Source organism: Trachypithecus francoisi, unplaced genomic scaffold (genome assembly GCF_009764315.1).
Source record: "Trachypithecus francoisi isolate TF-2019V2 unplaced genomic scaffold, Tfra_2.0 Lachesis_group20, whole genome shotgun sequence".
Classification (NCBI taxonomy): domain Eukaryota; kingdom Metazoa; phylum Chordata; class Mammalia; order Primates; family Cercopithecidae; genus Trachypithecus; species Trachypithecus francoisi.
This window is the reverse complement of record NW_022681466.1, coordinates 43,580,511-43,602,569: the sequence shown is the minus strand read 5'-3', so window position 1 is coordinate 43,602,569 and position 22,059 is coordinate 43,580,511. Positions and strand designations below refer to the sequence as shown.

General features: G+C 39.1%; 1 protein-coding gene across 5 annotated transcripts in view; it reads left to right on the top strand.

Annotated features, from left to right (window-relative positions):
* The window catches only part of TANC2 (tetratricopeptide repeat, ankyrin repeat and coiled-coil containing 2), a 476,614-nt gene that overhangs the window by 338,313 nt on the left and 116,242 nt on the right, over positions 1-22,059 (top strand). For all 5 annotated transcript variants that reach the window (XM_033184063.1, XM_033184062.1, XM_033184061.1 and 2 more), the window contains one exon: positions 20,502-20,783. In XM_033184063.1, coding sequence (XP_033039954.1) covers positions 20,502-20,783 — 282 coding nt within the window. The remainder of the gene's footprint in view (positions 1-20,501; positions 20,784-22,059) is intronic.

Genomic DNA, 22,059 nt, shown 5'->3' with positions numbered 1-22,059 from the left:
TATACGTTACTGGAATGCTTCTAGAAGGGTGAAGTGGTCTTCCTGCTCTGTTGCTGCCTTGGCTCTACCAGTTTCTGGGTTCTGTGGATAAGAAAGTCACATTCTGTTGCTAAGCGGTATGGATTAATTCATCTTTTTTCCTTAGCTCAGCTTTAGTTGTGATGATAACTTGTCACTGAATTACTTCAGTGGTTTCTGCCTTAGCAAATCTCTTGGAAACCAGCAGATATTCAAAATAAAGCAACATTTATTTAGGCATGTGAACCCCACATAGACTATTCATTACATTCATCCCCATAATGCAGGCCAACAGTGCTTTCTTGTTCATGTGTTCTACATTTATAGTTGAGTACATAGAAAGTAGGGCTTTCTTTTATCATATTGATCTGATAAAAGCCCTAGGTTTTGAGGTACAGAAACCATCCATTTCTGGGCTGTTCTTGGTGTCTAAAGTTGTTTTGCCATATGGTACTGGGCTAATTTTGTATGTGTTCCTCTCTTGAGGCTTTTGTGAATTAATTACGGTTTTAGAAAATTTTTAAAATAACTTTTTAAAATGTCAAAGCTTCCTCAGTAGAATAAAATATGATGAGGCATTATGTCAACATGAGAACAAGTTATCTTAATAGACTGTTTCTCAGAAACTGAAATCTTTGAGTCTATACTTGTTCCATGTTATAAATTAGCATTAGTCATATTCGTGAAAGCCTCCTTTGAAACAACATGTAAAGTAATCTTGGACCTGAAGAGATGAGTCTATTTAGAAAGCAGCTAAGTCTCTGAAAAGTTCTCTGCTCTGGAAAGGTCATCTCTGGCCAAGCATGAAATTCCTAAAGGGAAGTACAAAGAGAGGTAAGGGGAAAGAAACTGGCTTAGCCAGTCATATAAGCCTAATCAATTCTGGTCATCAATGGGATAACTCATGCCACATTCAGATTTAATAATCAAATCTTTTAGAACAAATACAACGTAATATAATAGAAAAGTCCTGGCTTTTAGAGTGAGAACTAGGTTTGGGGTCTAGTTCTTTAACTATGTGGCCTTGCATCCCTATAGGCCTAATTAGACTCATCTATAAAAATGCTATAAGAATTTTATGAGGGACCCATAGTTCCTTTTGTCAGGAGAACCCACAACTGAGGCAGTCCTGGGTGAGGTTTATCTCCCCTCCCTTTTTACCTCCCCAAGTCATGGAGCCAGCTGATCTTTCTGTTTCCTCTTTCCTCCCTAAGACTACTTGACCAGAGCTCAGTGCATCTGTTCTGAATGTCTGCTCCTCCATCAAGGTCTCTCAGATGCCCAAGAAACCCCCTGAGTGGTTAGCTACCTCCTGCTATCAAATGACATCACAGAAAAGCAGAGTATGAAGCTCTAAGAATCAATCCTTGCACTGAAGCAACCATTAAGCTGGCAAAAAATGACAAAATCATCTTTTTCAGAATTCTGGAGTCTAATCAAAACTTAAAGCTACAAGAGGAGTGCTTAGTGAAGAAAGAGGTTACTCAATTTCAGCATTTAATGAAATCTGTCAGATCACTGCTGACCACTGAGATGACAGAAGAGAGACTTCAGTGACCACACACAATAAGGAGTAGAGTCATCACAAAACTTGTTTGGAAAAGTCACTAAAGGGACAACAGTAGGGCCAAAATAAGCAACAACAGAAAACCCTGTGAGGGAGGTAGAATCTGATATCCAGAGTTACCACATTATAATATTCAGAAGGCACAGTTTTTGATAAAAAATGACAAGGCATACAAAGAAATAGGAAAGTATGGCCTATTCAAAAGTAAATTGACAGAAACCATAGCTGAGGAAGCTGAGACATTGGACTTATCAAAGAAAGACTTTAAATCAACTATATTAAATAGGCTCAAAGAGCTAAAGGAAACCATGGATGAAAGGATACCAGGAGAACAATGTATGAGCAAATAGAGTATATCAACAGAGACAGAAATTATAAAAAGGAAACAAATAGAAATTCTGGAGTTGGAAAGTATAATAGATAAAATTTAAAATTCACCAGAGAAGTTCAACATAGTTGAGTAGGCAGAAGAAACAGTGAACTTGAAGATAAACAGTTGGAATTATTCAGTCTAAAGAAGAGAAAGAAAAAAGAATATAGAAAAAATGAACAGAGCCTACAAGATCCATGGAACATCATCAAGTTTACAAATGCACACTTGAGAGTCTCAGAAGAAGAGAAAGTGAACGGGTCAGAAAAAAAATCTGTAAAAAGCAAACAAACAAACCTGAGCTAATAACATGTATTCAGCAAAGTTGCAGGGTACAATATCAGCTCACAAAAAGCAGTTATGTTTCTTCTATATAGTATATTAAGGTTTAATATAGGTACTACCCAAAGCAGTCTACACATACAACACAATCCTTAACAAAATTCCAATAGCCTGTTGGGCAGGAATGAAAAAGAAAATTCTCAAATTCACATGGACTTGCAAGGGGCCCTGAATAGCCAAAATGATATTGAAAAAGAAGAACAAAGTTGAAAGTGTCAAACGTCCCAATTTCAAAACATCCTAAAGCTATATTAATCAAAACACTGCAATGCTGGCATAGGAATACACATAAAGACCAATGTAATACAATTGAAAGTCCAGAAATAAACCCTATACATCTATAGCCAATTGCTTTTCAACAAGGGTGCTAAGTCTAGGAAAGAATAGTCTGTTCAGCAAATGATGCTGGGACAACTGGATATCTACCTGCAAAAGAATGAAGTTGGGCCCTACCTCACACCATACAGAAAAATCAACTCAAAATGAAATCAACAGCCTAACCTTCAGATAGATAAGAACTACAACTATAAGACTCTTAGAAAAAGAGTATAGGAAAAATACTCATGACCTTAGATTGGGCAAAAGATTCTTAGCTATTACACCAAAACCACGAGGAACAACAGTAACCAAAAAAATATTTTGAACGTCATTAAAATTAACTTTGTGCATCAAAGGACACTATGAAGAAAATGAGAAGACAGCCCACAAAATGGGAGATAATATTTGCAAATCATGTGTCTGATAAGGATCTAGTGTCCAGAATATATAAAAAACTCCTACAAATGAACAACAAAAAGACAACCCAATTTAAAAATGGATAAATGACTTGAGTAGACATTTTTCAAAGAAGATACACAGACCTCTAGCTTATGAAAAGATGTTCAGCATCATTAGTCATTAGGGAATGCAAATTAAAATCACAGTGAGATACTGTTTTACACCCACTAAGATGGCTGTAATAAAAACAAAAATAAAAAAACTAACAAGTGTTAATGAGGATTTGGAAAAATAGGAACTCTTGTACATTGCTGGTGGGAATGTAAAATAGTACAGCCACTGTCAAATAGTTAAACATAGAATGCTATATGATCCAGTAATTTCATTTTTAAGTATCTGCGCCAAAGAATTGAAAACAGGAGCTCAAATACATACACAGGAATATACAGAGCACCACTATTCACAGTAGCCAAAGGTAGAAACAATCCAAATATGCATCAGTGGATGAATGGATCAGCATCATGGTATATACGTACAATGTATGTTACTCAGCCATCAAAAGGAATGAAGTACTGATACAAGCTACAACATGAATGAACCTTGAATTATGCTAAGTGAGAGAAGACAGACACAAAATGTCACATCTCGTGTGTGAGATATCCAAATAAGTAAATCCACAGACACAGAAAGCAAATTGCTGTTTTCCAGAGACGTGGGAAGGGAGCAATGGAGAATAACTCTTTAGTAATATAGGGTTTTCTTTTGGAGCAACAAAAATGTTTGGAACTAGACAGAAGTGGCAGTTGTGCAATATTGTGAATGTACTAGATGCCATTGAATTGTACACTTTAAAGTGGTTAATTTTACATTTCACCTTGATTTTAAAAAATTCTGTGGAGAATATATATAAAAATCTACAATCGTGAGATTTCCCTTTTTATTTATTTTACTTTACTTTAAGTTCCAAGATACAAATGCAGAACTTGTAGGTTTGTTACGTCGGTATACATGTGCCATGGTGGTTTGCTGCACCTATCAACCCATCATCTAGGTTTTAAGCCCCACATACATTAGTTATTTGTCCTAATGCTCTTCCTCCTCTTGTCCCCACATCCCCCGACTGGTCCTGGTGTGTGTTGTTTCCCTCCCTGTGTCCTTGTATTCTCATTGTTCAGCTCCCACTTATGAGTGAGAACATGTGGTGTTTGGTTTTCTGTTCCTGTGTTAGTTTACTGAGGATGAAGTCTTCCAGCTTCATCTAGTCCCTGCAAAGGACATGATCTCATTCCTTTTTATGGCTGCATAGTATTCCATGGTGTATATATACCACATTTTATTTATCCACTCTATCATTGATGGGCATTTGGGTTGATTCCATATCTTTGCTATCGTAAATAGTGCTGCAGTAAACATATGCATGCATGTGTCTTTACAGTAAAATGATTTATGTTACTTTAGGTATAGTAATGGGATTGCTGGGTTAAATGGTATTTCTGATTCTAGATCCTTTGAGGAATCGCCACACTGACTTCCACAATTTTTGAACTAATTTACATTCCTACCAACAGTGTAAAAGCATTCCTATTTCTCCACAGCCTCACCAGCATCTATTGTTTCTTGACTTTTTAATAATTGCCATTCTGGCTGGTGTGAGATGATATCTCATTGTGGTTTTGATTTGCATTTCTCTAATGGTCAGTGATGTTAAGCTTTTTTTTTTTTTTTTTTTCTTATATGCTTGTTGGCTCCATAAATGTCTTCTTTTGTGAAGTGTCTGTTCATATCCTTTGCCCACTTTTTGATGGGATTGTTTTTTTTCTTGTAAATTTGTTTAAGTTCCTTGTAGATTCTGGATATTAGACCTTTGTTAGATGGGTAGGTTGCAAAAACTTTCTCCCATTCTGTAGATTGCCTGTTCACTCTGGTGATGGTTTCTTTGGCTGTACAGAAGCTCTTTAGTTTAATTAGATCCCACTTGTCAATTTTGGCTTTTGTGGCAATTTTTTTGTGTGTTTTTATAATGAAGTCTTTGCCCATGCCTATGTCCTGAATGGTATTATCTAAATTTTCTTCTAGGGTTTTTATGGTTTGGGGTTTTACATTTAGGTCTTTAATCCATTTTGTGTTAATTTTTGTCTAAGGTGTAAGGAAGGGGTCCAGTTTCAGTTTTCTGCATATGGCTAGCCAGTTTTCCCAGCACCATTTATTAAATAGGGAGTCCTTTCCCCATTGTTTGTTTTTGTCAGGTTTGTCAAAGATCAAATGGTTGTAGAGGTGTGGTGTTATTTCTGAGGTCTCTATTCTGTTCCATTGGTCTGTATGTATGTTTTGGTACCAGCACCATGCTATTTTGGTTACTATAGCCTTATAGTATAGTTTGAAGTCAGGTAGCATGATGCTTCCAGCTTTGTTCTTTTTGCTTAGGATTGTCTTGGCTATACAGGCTCTTTTTTTGTTCCATATGAATTTTAAAGTAGTTTTTTCTAATTCTGTGAAGAATCTCAATGGTAGTTTGATGGAAATAACATTGAATCTATAAGTTACTTTGAGCAGAATGGCCATTTTCATAATATTGATTCTTCCTATCCATGAGCATGTAATGCTTTTCCATTTGTTTGTGTCCTTTCTTATTTCCTTGAGCAGTGGTTTGTAGTTCTCCTTGAAGAGGTCCTTCACATCCCTTGTTAGCTATATTCCTAGGTATTTTATTCTCTTTGTAGTGATTGTGAATGGGAGTTCATCCATAATTTGGCTCTCTGCTTGTCTAATATTGGTGTCTAGGAATGCTTGTGGTTTTTGCACATTGATTTTGTATCCTGAGACTTGCTGAAGTTGCTTATCAGCTTAAGGAGTTGTTGGGCTGAGATGATGGGATTTTCTAAATACAGAATCATGTCATCTGCAAACAGACAATTTGGTTTCCTCTCTTCCTATGTGAATATGCTTTATCTCCTTCTCTTGCCTGATTGCCCTGGCCAACACTTGCAATAGTATGTTGAATAGGAGTGGTAAGAGAGGGCATCTTTGTCTTGTGCCGGTTTTCAAAGGGAATGCTTCCAGCTTTTGCCCATTTAGTATGATATTGGCTGTGGGTTTGTCATAAATAGCTCTTATTATTTTGAGATATATTCCATTAATACTTAGTTTATTAAGATATTTTAGCAGGAAGGGATGTTGAATTTTATCAAAGGCCTTTTCTGTATCTGTTGAGATTATCATGTGGTTTTTGTCATTGGTTCTGTTTATGCGATAGATTATGTTTATTGATTTGCATATGTTGAATCAGTCTTGCATCCCAGGGGTGAAGCCGACTTGATTGTGGTGAATAAGCTTTTTGATGTGCTGCTGGATTTGGTTTGCCAGTATTTTATTGAGAATTTTTGCATCAGTATTCATCAGGGATATTGGCCTAACATTTTCTTTTTTGTTGTGTCTCTGCCAGGTTTTGGTATAAGGATGATGCTCGCCTCATAAAATGAGTAAAGGAGGAGTTCCTCCTTTTCAATTGTTTGGCAAAGTTACCAGCTCCTCTTTGTACCTCTGGTAGAATTCGGCTGTGAATCCATCTGGTCCTGGACTTTTTTCAGTTGGTAGACTCTTAATTACTACCTCAATTTCAGAACTTGTTACTGGTCTATTCAGGGACTCAACTTCTTCATGGTTCAGCCTTGGAAGGGTATATGTGTCCAGGAATGTATCCATTTCTTCTAGATTTTGTAGTTTATTTGCATAGAGGTGTTTATACTATTCTCTGGTGGTAGTTTGTATTTCTGTGGGGTCAGTGGTGATATCCCTTTCATCGTTTTTTATCGTGTCTATTTGAGTCTTCTCTCTTTTCTTCTTTATTAGTCTTGCTAGTGGTCTATCTATTTTGTTAATTTTTTCAAAAACCAGCTCGTGGATTAATTAATTGTTTGAAGGGTTTTTCATGTCTCTTTACTCTTCAGTTCTGCTCTGATCTTTGTTATTTCTTGTCTTCTGCAAGCTTTTGGATTTGTTTGCTCTTGCTTCTCTAGTTCCTTTAACTGTGATGTTAGGGTGTCAATGTGAGATCTTTCTGGCTTTCTTTTTTTTTTTTTTTTTTTTTTGAGACGGAGTCTCGCTCTGTCGCCCAGGCTGGAGTGCAGTGGCCGGATCTCAGCTCACTGCAAGCTCCGCCTCCCGGGTTCACGCCATTCTCCTGCCTCAGCCTCCGGAGTAGCTGGGACTACAGGCGCCCGCCACCGCGCCCGGCTAGTTTTTTGTATTTTTTTTTTTAGTAGAGACGGGGTTTCACCGTGTTACCAGGATGGTCTCGATCTCCTGACCTCGTGATCCGCCCGTCTCGGCCTCCCAAAGTGCTGGGATTACAGGCTTGAGCCACCGCGCCCGGCCCTTTCTGGCTTTCTGATGTGGGCATTTAGTGCTATAAATTTCCCTCTTGACTCTGCTTTAGCTGTGTCCTAGGGATTCTGGTAAGTTGTGTCTTTGTTCTCCTTGGTTTCAGAGAACTTCTTGATTTCTGCCTTAGTTTCATTATTTACCCAGGAGTCATTCAGGAGCAAGTTGTTCAGTTTTCATGCAGTTGTTTGGTTTTGAGTGAGTTTCTTAATCCTGAGTTCTAATTTGATTGCACTGTGGTCTGAGAAACTGTTTTTTGTTATTTCAGTTATTTTGCATTTGCTGAGGAGGGTTTTACTTCCAATTATGTGGTTGATTTTAGAATAAGTACCATGTGGCACTAAGAAATATGTATATTCTGTTGATTTGGAGGGGAGAGTTCTGTAGATGTCTATCACGTCCACTTGATCCAGAGCTGAGTTCAAGTCCTGAATATCCTTGTGAATATTCTGTCTCATTGGTCTGTCTAATATTGGCAGTGGGGTGTTAAAGTCTCCCACTATTACTGTGTGGGAATCTAAGTCTCTTTGTAGGTCTCTAAGAACTTGTTTGATGAATCTGGATGCTCCTGTATTGGGTACAATATATTTAGGATAGTTCTTATTATTGAATTGATCCCTTTACCATTACATAATGCCCCCTTTGTCTTTTTTGATCTTTGTTGGTTTAAAGTCTGTTTTGTCAAAGACTAGGATTGCAACCCCTTCTTTTTTTTGCTTTCCATTTGCTCGGTAAATTTTCCTCCATCCCTTTATTTTGAGCCTATGTGTGTCTTTGCATGTGAGATGGGACTCCTGAATACAGCACACTGATGGGTCTTGACTCTTTATCCAATTTGCCAGTCTGTGTCAGGTTTTCTTTGTTTTGAGACGAAGCCTCACTCTGTTGCCCAAGCCAGAGTGCAGTCGCATGATCTCGACTCACTGCAGCCTCCACCTCCCAGGTTCAAGGGATCCTCCTGCTTCAGCCGCCCTAGTAGCTGGGATTACAGGCATGCGCCACCATGCCCGGCTAATTTTTGTGTTTTTAGTAGAGACGGTTTTGCCATGTTGGCCAGGCTGGTCTCAAACTCCTGACTCAGGTGATCCACCTGCCTCAGCCTCTCCTAAAGTGCTGGGATTATAGGCATGAGCCACTGTGCCCGGCCGTCTGTGTCTATTAATTGGGGCATTTAGTCCATTTACATTTAAGGTTAATATTGTTATGTGTGAATTTGATCCTGTCATGATGCTATCTGGTTATTTCACACACTAGTTGATGCAGTTTCTTCATAGTGTCATTTGTCTTTATATTTTGGTGTGTTTTTGAAGTAGCTGGTACCGGTTTTTCCTTTCCATATTTAGTGCTTCCTTCAGGAGCTCTTGCAAGGCAGGCCTTATTTGCTTATCTGGAAAGGATTTTATTTCTCCTTTGTTTATGAAGCTTAGTTTGGCTGGATATGAAATCCTGGGTTGAAAATTCTTTAAGAATGTTGAATATTGGCCCCCACTGTCTTCTGGCTTGTAAGGTTTCTGCTGAGAGGTCTGCTGTTAGTCTGATGGGCTTCCCTTTGTAGATGACCTGGCCTTTCTCTCTGTCTGCCCTTAACATTTCTTCCTTCATTTCAACCTTGGAAAATCTGATGATTATGTGTCTTGGGGTTGATCTTCTCGTAGAGTATCTTACTGGGGTTTTCTTTGTTTCTTGAATCTGAATGTTGGCCTGTCTTGCTAGGTTGGGGAGGTTCTCCTGGATAATATCCTGAAGTGTGTTTTCCAACTTGGTTCCATTCTCCTCCTCTCCTTCTGGTTCCCCAGTCAATCATAGGTTCGGTCTTTTTACATAGTCCCATATTTCTCACAGGTTTTGTTCATTCCTTTTCATTCTTTTTTCTCTAATCTTGTCTGCATGCCTTATTTTGACAAGATGGTCTTGATATCTTTCTGCTTGGTCGATTCAGCTATTGATACTTGTGTATGCTTCACAAAGTTCTCGTACTGTGTTTTTCAGCTCCATGAGGTCATTTATGTTCCTCTCTAACCCGGTTGTTCTAGTTAGCAGCTCCTATAACCTTTATCAATGTTCTTAGCTTCTTTGCATTGGGTTAGAACATGCTACTTTAGCTCAGCGGAGTTTATTACCCACCTTCTGAAGCCCACTTCTATCAATTCGTCCATCTCATCCTTCATCCAGTTCTGCGCCTTTGCAGGAGAGGCGTTGCGATCATTTGGAGAAGAGGCACTCTGGCCTTTTGAGTTTTCAGCATTTATCATTGATTCTTTCTCATCTTTATGAGTCTGTCTAGTATTGATCTTTGAGGCTGCTCACCCTCGGATGGGGTTTTTGTGGGTATTTTGTTGTTGATGCTGTTGTTGCTTTCTGTTTGTTTGTTTTTCTTCCAATGGTCAGGTCCCTCTTCTTTAGGGCTGCCGCAGTTTGCTTGGGGTTCACTTCAGGCCCTATTCATTTGGTTCGCTCCTGTGCCTGGAGATGTCACTTGAGGAGGCTGAAGAGCAGCAAAGATGCCTGCCTGCTCCTTCCTCTGGGATCTCTGACCTCGAGGGGCACCGACCTGATGCCAGTAGGAACACTTCTGTATAGGGTGTCTGACAACCCCTGTTAGAGATTCTCACCCAGTTGGGTGACACGGGGAGCAGGACCTGTTTATTAACAAAGCACTTTGACTGTCCCTTGGTGGACAGGCTGTGCTTTGCTGTGTAGGGGGCCTTGTCTGGGCTGCCTGGATTCCTCAGAACTATGCAGGAACAAAGACTAAGTCTGCTGGTCCATGGAGACTGTGACCACCCCTTCACCTAGGGGCTCAGGCCCAGGGAGATTAGAGTTCTGTGCGGGAGTCCCTGGCTGGAGTTGTTGGAGTTCCTGCAGGGAGGCCCCGCCCAGTGAGAGGGAATGGGTCAGGCCTGAAGAGGCCCTCTGTCTGCAGTCCACAACAGCCAGTGTGTTCAGCTATGGAGGACACCTCTTGGAACCAAGCCATCCAGCCTCCCTTGCTCCAGCAGGGGAAAAACGCAGCCTGGAGCTATAGAGATGGCCGCTGCCCTTCCCCTGCCCAGGAAGCTTAGTGTGTTAGGCAGCTAGCAAGTCCTATTGTTCGCTGTTGCCCCTTCCCCAAGGAGTTCAAATGGCTTAGACAGCAGGCAGCTGCAGCTGTGGTGCTAGTCACTGGGTCACTGCCTCCCCTCCCCCAGGAGCTTGGCAGGCTTAAGCACATTCTAGCTGAGTGGCTGTTGAGAATCTCTGCGGCTCCATGGTTGGGACGCTAGGTCTTGGTGGTGTGGGCTCACGAGTAGGATCTTCCGATCCATGAGTTGCCCAGTTCCATGGAAAAAACATGTTTTCCCAGGCTGGGTAGCGTACTCACTCACTGCCTACCTTGTCTGGGGGTGACTCCCCTGCCCCGTGTGGCTCTCAGGTGGGCCGCTGTACCACACTGCTCTTCCTTCCTCTCTGTGGGTCATACCAGCCACCTAGTCAGTTCTGATGACAGAACCTGGATACCTCAGTTGCCAGTGCAGGATTCACACGGTGTTATGTTATGGTTCTTTTCAATGGGAGCCTCTGATTGCTTCTGCTTCTAGTCAGCCGTATTGGCCCCGCCCGCTATGATTTCCCTTTTTTCTTCTGTCTTTCACGTATAGTCTGTATTTAAAACTGTGCTAGACATTATCTTTTCTCTAAGAGCTTGCAGTCTGGTTGGAAAAACAAGATTTAAAATGTTAATAAGTAGTGTAAATCAGCATATAATTAAGCACGAAATTATATGGAGTAAACTTAGTTTGGGAAGAGGAAAATAAATGAGGACTAGATTGATGAAGGAAGCTATTATGAAGAAGATGAAAATTAACCTTGACCGTAATATCTGGACATGGTATGAAGAGAAGAAGTTGGGCATTTCAGGTAAAAGGGACAACCTGCACTAAGGCACAGGAACTGGAATGGAGCAGTTTGTCAGGGTACTCTGTGAAGATGGCCTTGTCTGCCTCAGATAGCACATGGTGGTGGGCTGTGAGGCATGGACACGACAGAGTTGAGCCATGTTACAGAGAGCCGTCAGAACCTGGGGAGGAGCTTAGCTTAGATTTGATACAGTAGAAGACTGCACCTTCGGAAGCGTTAGAAGGGAATGACATGATGCAGTCATTGTAATAAAGAGTTGGAATACCCAAAACGGAGTGACTGAGGCAGGAAGTAAGGGAAGCCAGGTTGGAAGGAAGGAGAGTAAATGTAGCAAAAGCCTGAGCTAGGTGGAAGCAGTTGGAAATGAACAGAGGTGACTGTTATAAGAGATCTTTCTAAGGGAAAAGTTTGTAAGACTTGAAGACAGACTGGGATTTCTTGGTTAAGTTTAATTCTTAGTTAAATAGCAGGAACTTTCATTTTAATTATACTCAGGAGGTGTGTGATATAATGACACCCATAATGACAAAATACTTCACTCATCTCCTCTACTAATATATAAAAATTATTTTAATAAAACGCTCTTGAGTCCCTTCTTCAATATTCATTCATTCAACAGATATTTACTGTGCCTTTACTATGTACCACAGACTGTGTACTGATACAGTGATGGTTCCTACCTTCATAGAAATTGCATTCTAGTTAAGAAGACAGGAATAAGCAAGAAAACAAAAGAATAAATATTGTTAGATTGTGATATGTGATAAGAACATAAAATAATTAGTATTTTTGATGCATTCTCCAAGAAAAACAAACAAGCCCCCTGGCTAAAAGAAAATTATGGGGGCTGGGTATGGTGGCTCACGCATGTAATCCCAGCACTTTGGAAGGCCAAGGTAAGATCACTTGAGGCCAGGAGTTCAAAACCAGCCTAAGCAGCATAGCAAGATCCCATTTCTTCAAACAGTTTTTTAAAAATAGTTGCGTATGGTGGCACATGCCTGTAGTCCCGGCTACTTGGGAGGCTAAGGCAGGAGGATTGCTTGAGCCCTGGAATTTGAGGCTGCAGTGAGCTGTGATTGCCTCTCCAGCCTGTGCAACAGAACAGGACCATGTCTCTTAAAAAAAAAAAAAAAAAAAAAGATAAGCAGTAGGGAAACCAACTTTAAAAGCTTATCAGGGGAAGCCCCTCTAACATAGTAGCATTTACACTGAAACAAGAAACTGGAAAGCCAGAAGAGCTGGGGCATAGACTGAGGGGGAAGTGATGTGAGATGCCTGCAGGGGTGGGTAGGCAGGGTCCAAATCATCTAGAGCCTTCAGCACTTTGGGAGGGAGTTTTGATTTTATTCTAAATGCAATAAAGAAACCCTGGAGGGTTTTATGTAGGGGAGTGATATGGTCCTTTTATCATCAGACAGGCCCAGTGCCAGCACTGGTCATTCCAGCCTCAGTCCAGGGTAGCAATAGGAGTAGTTGATGAGAAGGACCCTTTCTTTTCTAGAAAACTACCGTTACTTTATTAGTTCTTATTTTATGAGCTCCTTGCCCGTCTCACCCTACTGCCCTTTTGTATGTTAGCAAGTGCTTGTATCAATTCATGTAAGTTTCTTTCCCCCAATGTAATCTAAACATAATTATCGGCTAACTTGTCTAAAATATTCAGACCTTCATCCTACACGTATTCCTCATTTCAGTGGCCCACATAAAATAAAGGCCTTAAACAAAATAAAGAGGATTTCTGCTACATTTTTATATTCTGTAGAATTCAAACTCAGAGTTTCAGGGCTTGTATGAATATAGAACTGTCACAGAATCACAGAAGAATATTGGTGTGGTTCTTTGATTTTCTATAGAGATTAATTCAGTGAACAGTTTTGTTTAATGCAGTTGAAATTTAAATTTGAGCATACTCTAATGTATCCAGAGTCTTTTTTTGTTTTGTTTTGTTTTTAGTTTTTTGTGTTTTGTGTGTGTGGTTTGTGTGTGTGTGTGTGTGTGTGTGTGTGTTTTTGAGACACAGTCTCACTCTGTTGCCGAGGCTGGAGTGCAGTGGCGCAATCTCAGCTCAGTGCAAGCTCTGCCTCCCAGGTTCATGCCATTCTCCTGCCTCAGCCTCCCAAGTAGCTGGGACTACAGGCACCCACCGCCATGCCCAGCTAATTTTTTGTATTTTTAGTAGAGACAGGGTTTCACTGTGTTAGCCAGGTTGGTCTCTATCTCCTGACTTCGTGATCTACCCACCTCGGCCTCCCAAAGCGCTGGGATTACAGGCGTGAGCCTCCTTGCCCAGCCTATATCCAGAGTTGTAATCCTTTCCTCCCAGATGTTGAGGAAATTACATCTCTAATTCATATTTAGTGGGGGAAGGCCTTTACATAACAGAAAGAAAGCAGGAAAGCTATTTCTATCCCATAGTAAATTTCTTCATATATTTTAATTTGGGTACTCTTCAACTCCATAATCCCTCAGACTTGAAGCTGTGGAAAAATCTTTGGCTTCTTCCCCTCCCTATCCCTGTACATCTAGTTTTTTGACAGGTCCTACACATTTCTTCACTCTTTTCAATTTCATTGGTATCTCCCTGTTTCAGGCCTTCATCACATTTTCTGGGACTATTACAGTGAGTAGTCTTCTCCAGTCTGTCTTCCCTCTCCAGTGAGTCTGCCCTAGTATTAGGTCCACTTCAATGAGTCATCACTGCCTATCACTCAAAGGAAGTATAAACCAAGTACTCAGCCTGACATTCAGACTGTCCTGGCAAAAATAACTAATTTTATATATTTATATATTTTTTGATTTTTAAAATCATTCTATAATAGCTACAGTAAAAATTTTTAACTACATATACTTTGTTTTCATTTTCTAAAAATGTATACACAATAAAAGTGGGAGAGAGATCGCCAGGATATATATGCTTGCTTGTTTCAATTGATGTAGTTTAATGAGTTGTTGGATTTGGCAGTAGTTATATTCACCCATGCATGACAGAGTAATTTGCAATTGTGATAAAATATTTGCTTATTTTGTCTTTGGGTAAAATAACCAATTCATTTTGCAGCTTTTTAAAAATATAGCTAATATTCCTATTGAAAAAATTTTTTTAAATTATAATTAAAGATACAACTAATCATATCATACCTTCACTATTTTTGTTTTGGAGTATTGTTACCTTCCATCTGTATATACTGTAAATTGTAATCATAATATATATTCCATTTTTTATTCTACTGTTTTACTAAATTTTATTTCATAAATACTTCTACATTTCCATGATTCTGCAAAGTATTGCTTTCTATTTTAATGTCTGTGTAATTTTCTGTAGGTATACCATAGTTTACTAAATCACCTTTACTAACTAACACCATACACGCTGCAAAAAACTGTGTGTGTATGTGTGTGTGTGTCTGTGTGTTTGCACTTTTCTTATGAATCATTTCCTTAGAATAAGTTTCCAGAACAGGATTTTAAGGTCAAATTGGCATTTACAAAATGTCAGTTCTCTAGAAGTTGGACACATTTACAGTGCTAACAGTAACTACAGAAATGAATATTTTTTCAAAAGATGGTTTTGAAATTATTATATACCAAAAAAAACCTGTTTTTTTCTAATGGTATATATAGTTTGCTTTAATTTGTATTTATTTGGTTATCTCAAAGATAAACATTTTTAAATGTTTGCTTTCTAAATTGTGTGAATTATCTGGGTTTTTAAAATATGACATTAAAACTAAATCATTATTTTCAAATATGTAATGTATATCTGCTAAAATGAAATAATTATCTGTCTTTGGTTTAAGAAGATGTTTTATGGTTATTTCAAGAAATCTATTTAATGAAACTTAAATGGAGCATTTTCTGATTAACCGTCAGAACTGAGTGAATAAAATGGAAAATATTTCTTGTGGTAAATTTCAAACTAATTCTGGAAATTATTTTTGAAACTATTTTTCAAAATCTATTAAAAAAATAAGAATAATGATGGGAGACTCACAATTAACTAAACATAATAACAACTAAATCAGTGTGACACTTATGCAAAAGTAGCAGGCTTATAGATAAGTGGAACAAACTAGATAACTTAAAAACAAACCCAATATAAATAAGATCAAGTAAGCTTTACAATTGGTGATAATTTGAATTATCACTGATAAAATTTGTTAACCATTTGGGGAAAAAAAATAAAGTCAGATCCCTACTCTATACCAGACTCAAAAAAGCGCTAGAAAAAAAAAATGTTAATTTTTTATACTCTTGGATTAAGAGGGAACTTTCAAAGAACAACACTAAAGGCAGAACCCATAAAGAAAAAGACTAACAAGTTTGATGACATAAACTTTTTCAACTTTTACAAATTAAAATAAAAGGAAGAGGCCAGGTTTGGTGGCTCACCCCTGTAATCCCAGCACTTTGGGAGGCCGAGGTGGGCGGATCACTTCAGGAGTTCGAGACCAGCCGGGCCAACATGGTGAAACCCCATCTCTACTAAAAATACAAAAATTAGCCTGGTGTGGTTGCACACGCCTGTAGTCCCAGCTACTCAGGAGGCTGAGGCAGAGAATCGCTTGAACCTGGGAGGCAGAGGTTGCAGTGAGCCGAGATTGCGCCACTGCACTCCAACCAGGGCAATAAAGCAAGATTCCGTCTCTAAAAAAGAAAAAGATTATTTATAAAATAAAAGGAAGAAAGAAAAATTTTAAAGGCAAAGAACTGAATAAATTATTTACAAAAAATAAATATGAAACGCAAAAGATTAATGTCTTCAGGGTTAACAATGTTCTCACAAATTCAGTAAGGCAAACACAGGCATTCCAATAGAAATGTGAGTAAAAGCCATGAACAGGCAATTCACAAAAGAATGCAGATAGCCGATACACGTTTTTAAAAAATCACCTTTCACACACGCACAAAAAATTACTTTTCATACTCAAAACATATATTAAACACAATGAGATGCCATTCTTAACTAGATTAACAAAGACTAAGAATAATAATACTACCCCGTGATGATGAAACTGAGAGGGATGTGGTCATTTTCATGTAACCAGTATAATCTTTCTGGAGATCAATTTGGTAAGGTGTATCAAAAACACAACCCATTGACCCAGACATTTTCACTTCTAGCATTTTGTTTCAAGAAAAATAAGGCAGGTGTGCCAAGGTGAATATGTAATGATATGTATTGTACCACTGCTTGTAGTACTGCTTTTTGTGAGAGGAACTAGAGCATAGTAAATAAGATTCAGATTGGTAAAAGACCTTAGGCAAATAACTTAATGTCTTTTTGCCTCTGTTTTGTCTATAAAATCAAAGTAGTAATAACACATCAGATGGCTGTGCAAGTTAGCATGCTTAGAAATAGTTTCTGGCATATAGTAAAGGCTATTTAATTGTTAGCTGTGATTGTAACAGTGGAAAACCAAAATAATCTAAACATACAACAGTAAGATATTGGTTAGATAATGTATGACTTAGTGATATAATAGAAGAGCCTACGCATATTGAAAATGATAATATAGATTTATGTGTTATGTAGAGAAATGTTCACACTATATTGCTAAGTGATAAAAGTAAATGATGAAACAGTATATATAGTATAATCCCGTTTTTGTTTTTAAAATAAATATATATGGTACAGGCAAAATTCAGAATACATACTAATAGCATTTCTCTCTAGCTAGTGGAAACACAGTTATTATTTTATCTACTATTCCTAAGTTTTCTATAGTGAAAATATATTGAATAAGAATATAGTAAAAGCCAAATAGAGAAAACAGTTGGGCAGTTTCTCAAAAAGGTGAACCTGAGAGTTTCCATATGAACCAGACATTTCACTCCTAGATATGTAGCCAAGAGGACTGAAAACATATGTTCACATAAAAGTTGTACATGAATGTTCATAGCAGCATTAATCAGCCAAAAAGTGGAAGCAGCCCAAATGTTTATTAACTGATAAACAAAATATGGTATATCCTTACAATGGAATATTATTCAGCAATAAAGTAATGAATAATATTAAGCCAAGTAAAAGAAGTCAGAAATAAAAGGCCACATACCCTATGATTCTATTTATATGAAATGTCCAAAATAGGCAAACCTTTACAGGCAAAGTAGATTACTGGTTGCCAGGGACTGGGAGGAATGAGGATTGGGAGTGACAGCTAATGGATATAGGATTTCTTTGGGGGTGATGAAAGTGGGGATAGATAGTAGTGATGGTTGCAGAACTTAGTGAATATACTAAAAACCACTGAATTGTATATTTTAAAAGAGTGAATTTTATGGTTTGTGAATTTTATCTCCGTAAGATAATGTTTAAGAAAAGTAAAATAGGGCCGGGCGCGGTGGCTCAAGCCTGTAATCCCAGCACTTTGGGAGGCCGAGACGGGCGGATCACAAGGTCAGGAGATCGAGACCATCCTGGCTAACCCGGTGAAACCCCGTCTCTACTAAAAAATATAAACAACTAGCCGGGCGAGGTGGCGGGCGCTTGTAGTCCCAGCTACTCGGGAGGCTGAGGCAGGAGAATGCCGTAAACCCAGGAGGTGGAGCTTGCAGTGAGCTGAGATCCAGCCACTGCACTCCAGCCTGGGTGACAGAGCGTGACTCCGTCTCAAAAAAAAAAAAAAAGAAAAGTAAAATAGACTCTATTAGCTATAAGACACTGATTTTAAAAGGATTTTGGGCAAACTAAAGTTAATTTTTCATCAAATTCTATAATTATAGGTATGGATTTTGAAAGAGGAGTTTTTTTGTTCTACCAAAAAGACATGCATGCATATGTTCATCAAAGCACTAGTCACAGTAACAAAGACATGGAGTCTCCCTTGGTGCCCATCAGTGGTGGATAGGATAAAGAAAATGTGGTGCATATACACCGTGGAATACTATGCAGCCATAAAAAAGAATAGAGTCATGTCCTTTGCAGCATCATGAATGCAGCTATAGACCATTATCCGAAGTGAATTAACACAGAAACAAACAAAAAAAAAATTATACATATCCTCACTTGTAAGTGGGAGCTAAACAATGAGTACCCATGGCTCATTGACATAAAGATGGTAACAATAGGCACTGGGGACTGCTAGACGGGGGAAGAAGTGGAGGGAGCAAGGGTCAAAAAACTGTTAGGTACTATGCTTAGTACCTGAGGGACAGAATAATTCACACCCCAAACCTCAGCATCACACACTATACCCAGATAACAAATCTGTACGTGTGCCCCCTTGAATCTAAAATAAAAGTTGAAATTATTAATAAATACAAGAGTAAATTTTGTTGCAGAAATGTGAATCAGGGAATTATAAGTGACCATGTAGCTTTATCTCCACAGCTTCCCCTAACCCCCCAACAACCCCACTTTAGTTAATGAAAACTTTGGGCATTTTGTTTCTGTTGTCAGAATTTGGCTTTATATTTTAAATTATTTGCACTACTTTTGGAATGTTTATCCTTTTAAAAATGCTCGGTTGTTCTAGTGGCTTTCAGGCAGTTTTAAATGAGAGTGCACACATGTATGTGTGTGTGTGTCTGTGTTTTCTCAAGCCCCCATCTCTATATCCCACCTTGTGGTGTGTAAGTGGTTCAAGTATGTTCTAGAGTAACGTACAAAGTATAAATTATCTCATTTTCCCCTTTGTAATTTCTCTTTCTCCTCTTTCCATCCCTTTCCCACTCCAGGCCTTTCTTGTGCTCCAAAATATTTGAAAAATGGAGTTAGAGTGTAATACCTTATTTTTAATTAATTCTTTCCTTAAACAGTTTTTGAGGCCGGGCGCGGTGGCTCAAGCCTGTAATCCCAGCACTTTGGGAGGCCGAGACGGGCGGATCACGAGGTCAGGAGATCGAGACCATCCTGGCTAACACTGTGAAACCCCGTCTCTACTAAAAAATACAAAAAACTAGCCGGGCGAGGTGGCGGGCACCTGTGGTCCCAGCTACTCGGGAGGCTGAGGCAGGAGAATGGTGTGAACCCGGGAGGCGGAGCTTGCAGTGAGCTGAGATCCTGCCACTGCACTCCAGCCCGGGCGACAGAGTGAGACTCCGTCTCAAAAAAAAAAAAAAAAAACAACAGTTTTTGAGCACCTAGTATATATCAAGGCACTGTGCTAAGGTTATAGAAACAAAAATGAAATACTTGGTTTCAGACAGATAAAGTGATACATCTTAGAGCTGCTCTGGGAACAGTTTAGGAGGCCATTTAACCCAGATATGGACCATCAGACCGGACTTCCTTTTACCATCAATATAATTAATAGATCTTCTTTTAAAGCATGTCACATCAATTTTGCATTTTTAGAAAACTGTTGACAGTATAGCTTATTCTTGGTCTTTAGCACACCCCATAATTATATAAGCACAGAAAAAAATATTGAGAAAAACAGTGTTGATCTATCCCCAAGATATATGTGTAAGCCAAAAATTATTTTTTAATTGGCATCAGTATTAAGCAGTACAGGCGCAGAGACACTGAGTGAAGACCTGCTTTCTGCTCGACTGCTTAGAATGTTTATGATCTTTTAAACCATCAGAGCTTTTAGTGGCTTTGCTTCCCCTAATATTAATACCTGCTAGATTTTAAAACATACCATCATGAACTTAAAGGAGTTATTATTCTCATTGGTGTTTTTAAAGAAACAAACAAACCTCTCTATACTGCTTTCTTCAGGACTGATTTTCAGCTAATATATACTGGTACAGCCATACTGGTGTGAAATAATGAAATATGTTCTTACTGGTTAGTAAAGAGCTGCTGTGGTAAGCTGTCTAGATGCCCCGCCACAGCCTGGCCTTTCCAACAGGAACTTCACTCCTGCACCTCTCCACAATCTGACAATTAAAAGGTTATCCCGTGGCATAGGAGGCCTTTGGGACCCTTCTTCACTAGGCTTGCATCCATACTGATTGTTGGTGCTTGGACCATCCCTTCCCTGTAATAATTTTGAATATCATCCCGACTTTCTGACTGATCAAATAAATCATTACTGTTTTATCAATGTTTGTGTTCTGCAATCTAGAGTATCAATTAGCTCTAGCTCACCTGTGTTGCTTATCTGTATAGAATCAACATTCACAGTTGTATTATTTCTGAATAAGCCTAGGATGCCATCATGTGATAACTCAAGTCTCCTAAACCACGCTGTATTTTTTCTCTGTTTCTCTCAGTGTTGACAGTTTGACCTAAGTTTTGTTTTCTCTTGTTCCTTTCAGTTCGCTTTGCACCTTATAGGCCTCCAGATATCTCCTTGAAGCCCCTGCTCTTTGAAGTGCCCAGCATCACTACAGAGTCAGTGTTTGTAGGCCGAGATTGGGTTTTCCACGAAATAGATGCTCAACTTCAAAGTTCAAATGCCAGCGTGAACCAAGGAGTGGTGATTGTGGGAAACATTGGATTCGGCAAAACTGCCATCATCTCCAGACTGGTGGCCCTCAGCTGCCATGGTACAAGGATGAGACAGATCGCCTCAGACAGCCCACATGCCTCCCCCAAACGTACGTATTCCTTTTTAAAGAACTCCCTGCTTCATTGGCGCTGAAGTTTTTCTGACGTATTAGGTCGTATATCCTTTTATTTTCTCATCTGCAAAACCTGACTTCCACATGAGGACTGTTCATTCAGAGTTGAGAGAAAGATTGTAATACTCTATTTACATCTAACCCACATACCCAATAGACACCTAAGTGTGACTGAAGGAAAAACCTTTCTAGTGGAATAAATTGATGACTCTTCCATGCCAGCTGTATGGTTGGGCTGTCCTTTAGATAATGACTGCAGCAATTGCCCGTAGAGCGATTTGCATTCATCCTGTCGGATTTTGCTCAGTCTGTGCCCAGTTCCTCTTGTTATTTGCCAGCACAGTCTGTTTGCATCCCTCATTTCTTTGCGGTTGGCGTCAGTGTTGCACTGCTTGGACTTGAGCTTCATTGTGTCCTTGAAGGGGTTCTCCCGCTTCCTTGTGAAAAGGTGCTGAGCTCTCATATGTATTCAGGCTTCTTTCATCACAAGCAGGGGTCAGCCCAGTAATCACCACCAGGATCTTACTGATTTATTTTTAAAACACTCATATGGTACTTACTATGTGCCAAACACTCTTAAGTTTTTTACAAATATTAGTTTCATCGAATCCTGTTACCAGCTCAGTGAGGTTGTCTTGATTTCACAGGTATGTAATCTGAGGCCCAGAGAGGTTAAATAAGTTCTTCTAGGTTTTACAGCCAATAAATGGTAGAACTAAGCAGTCTGGTTTCAGAGGCCATTCTCCTATCCATTTTGGTCTGCTGCCTCTCCTTACTGGTGAAACTCACTTGAGTAAAGAAAATAAATAGAAATGTATCAGTGTTCTTCTTATACACACTACATGTATAGAACCAGTTTACCTGGATTCTGTTAGAAGAGAACAAAAAAAGAAACTATTGCTCTGCTAGTCCAAATCAATAATCTAGCCCACCACAGACTTTCAGACAGCAACCACTAGAAATGGTTTGTGTGAGACGATAGTAGTTACAGGGTCTAGCACAGTGCTAGAAACTTAACAGGAACTCACTGAAGACCCTCCAAACTTATTGACTTCCTATTGAAGCTAGTTAGCAGCCTTGTATCATTAAGGAGGCAGATGGCATCTGGTAAATTTATGGATGTCTAACATGTGGAAGAACTGGTGTCTTGGAAGAAAACTGAATCAAAATACCTCTTTACCAGGGTATGGTAAGAATCGATATGGAAGAATTCTTTTCTTCAGAGGAATCTAATGCTTAGTTTCTAAATGCA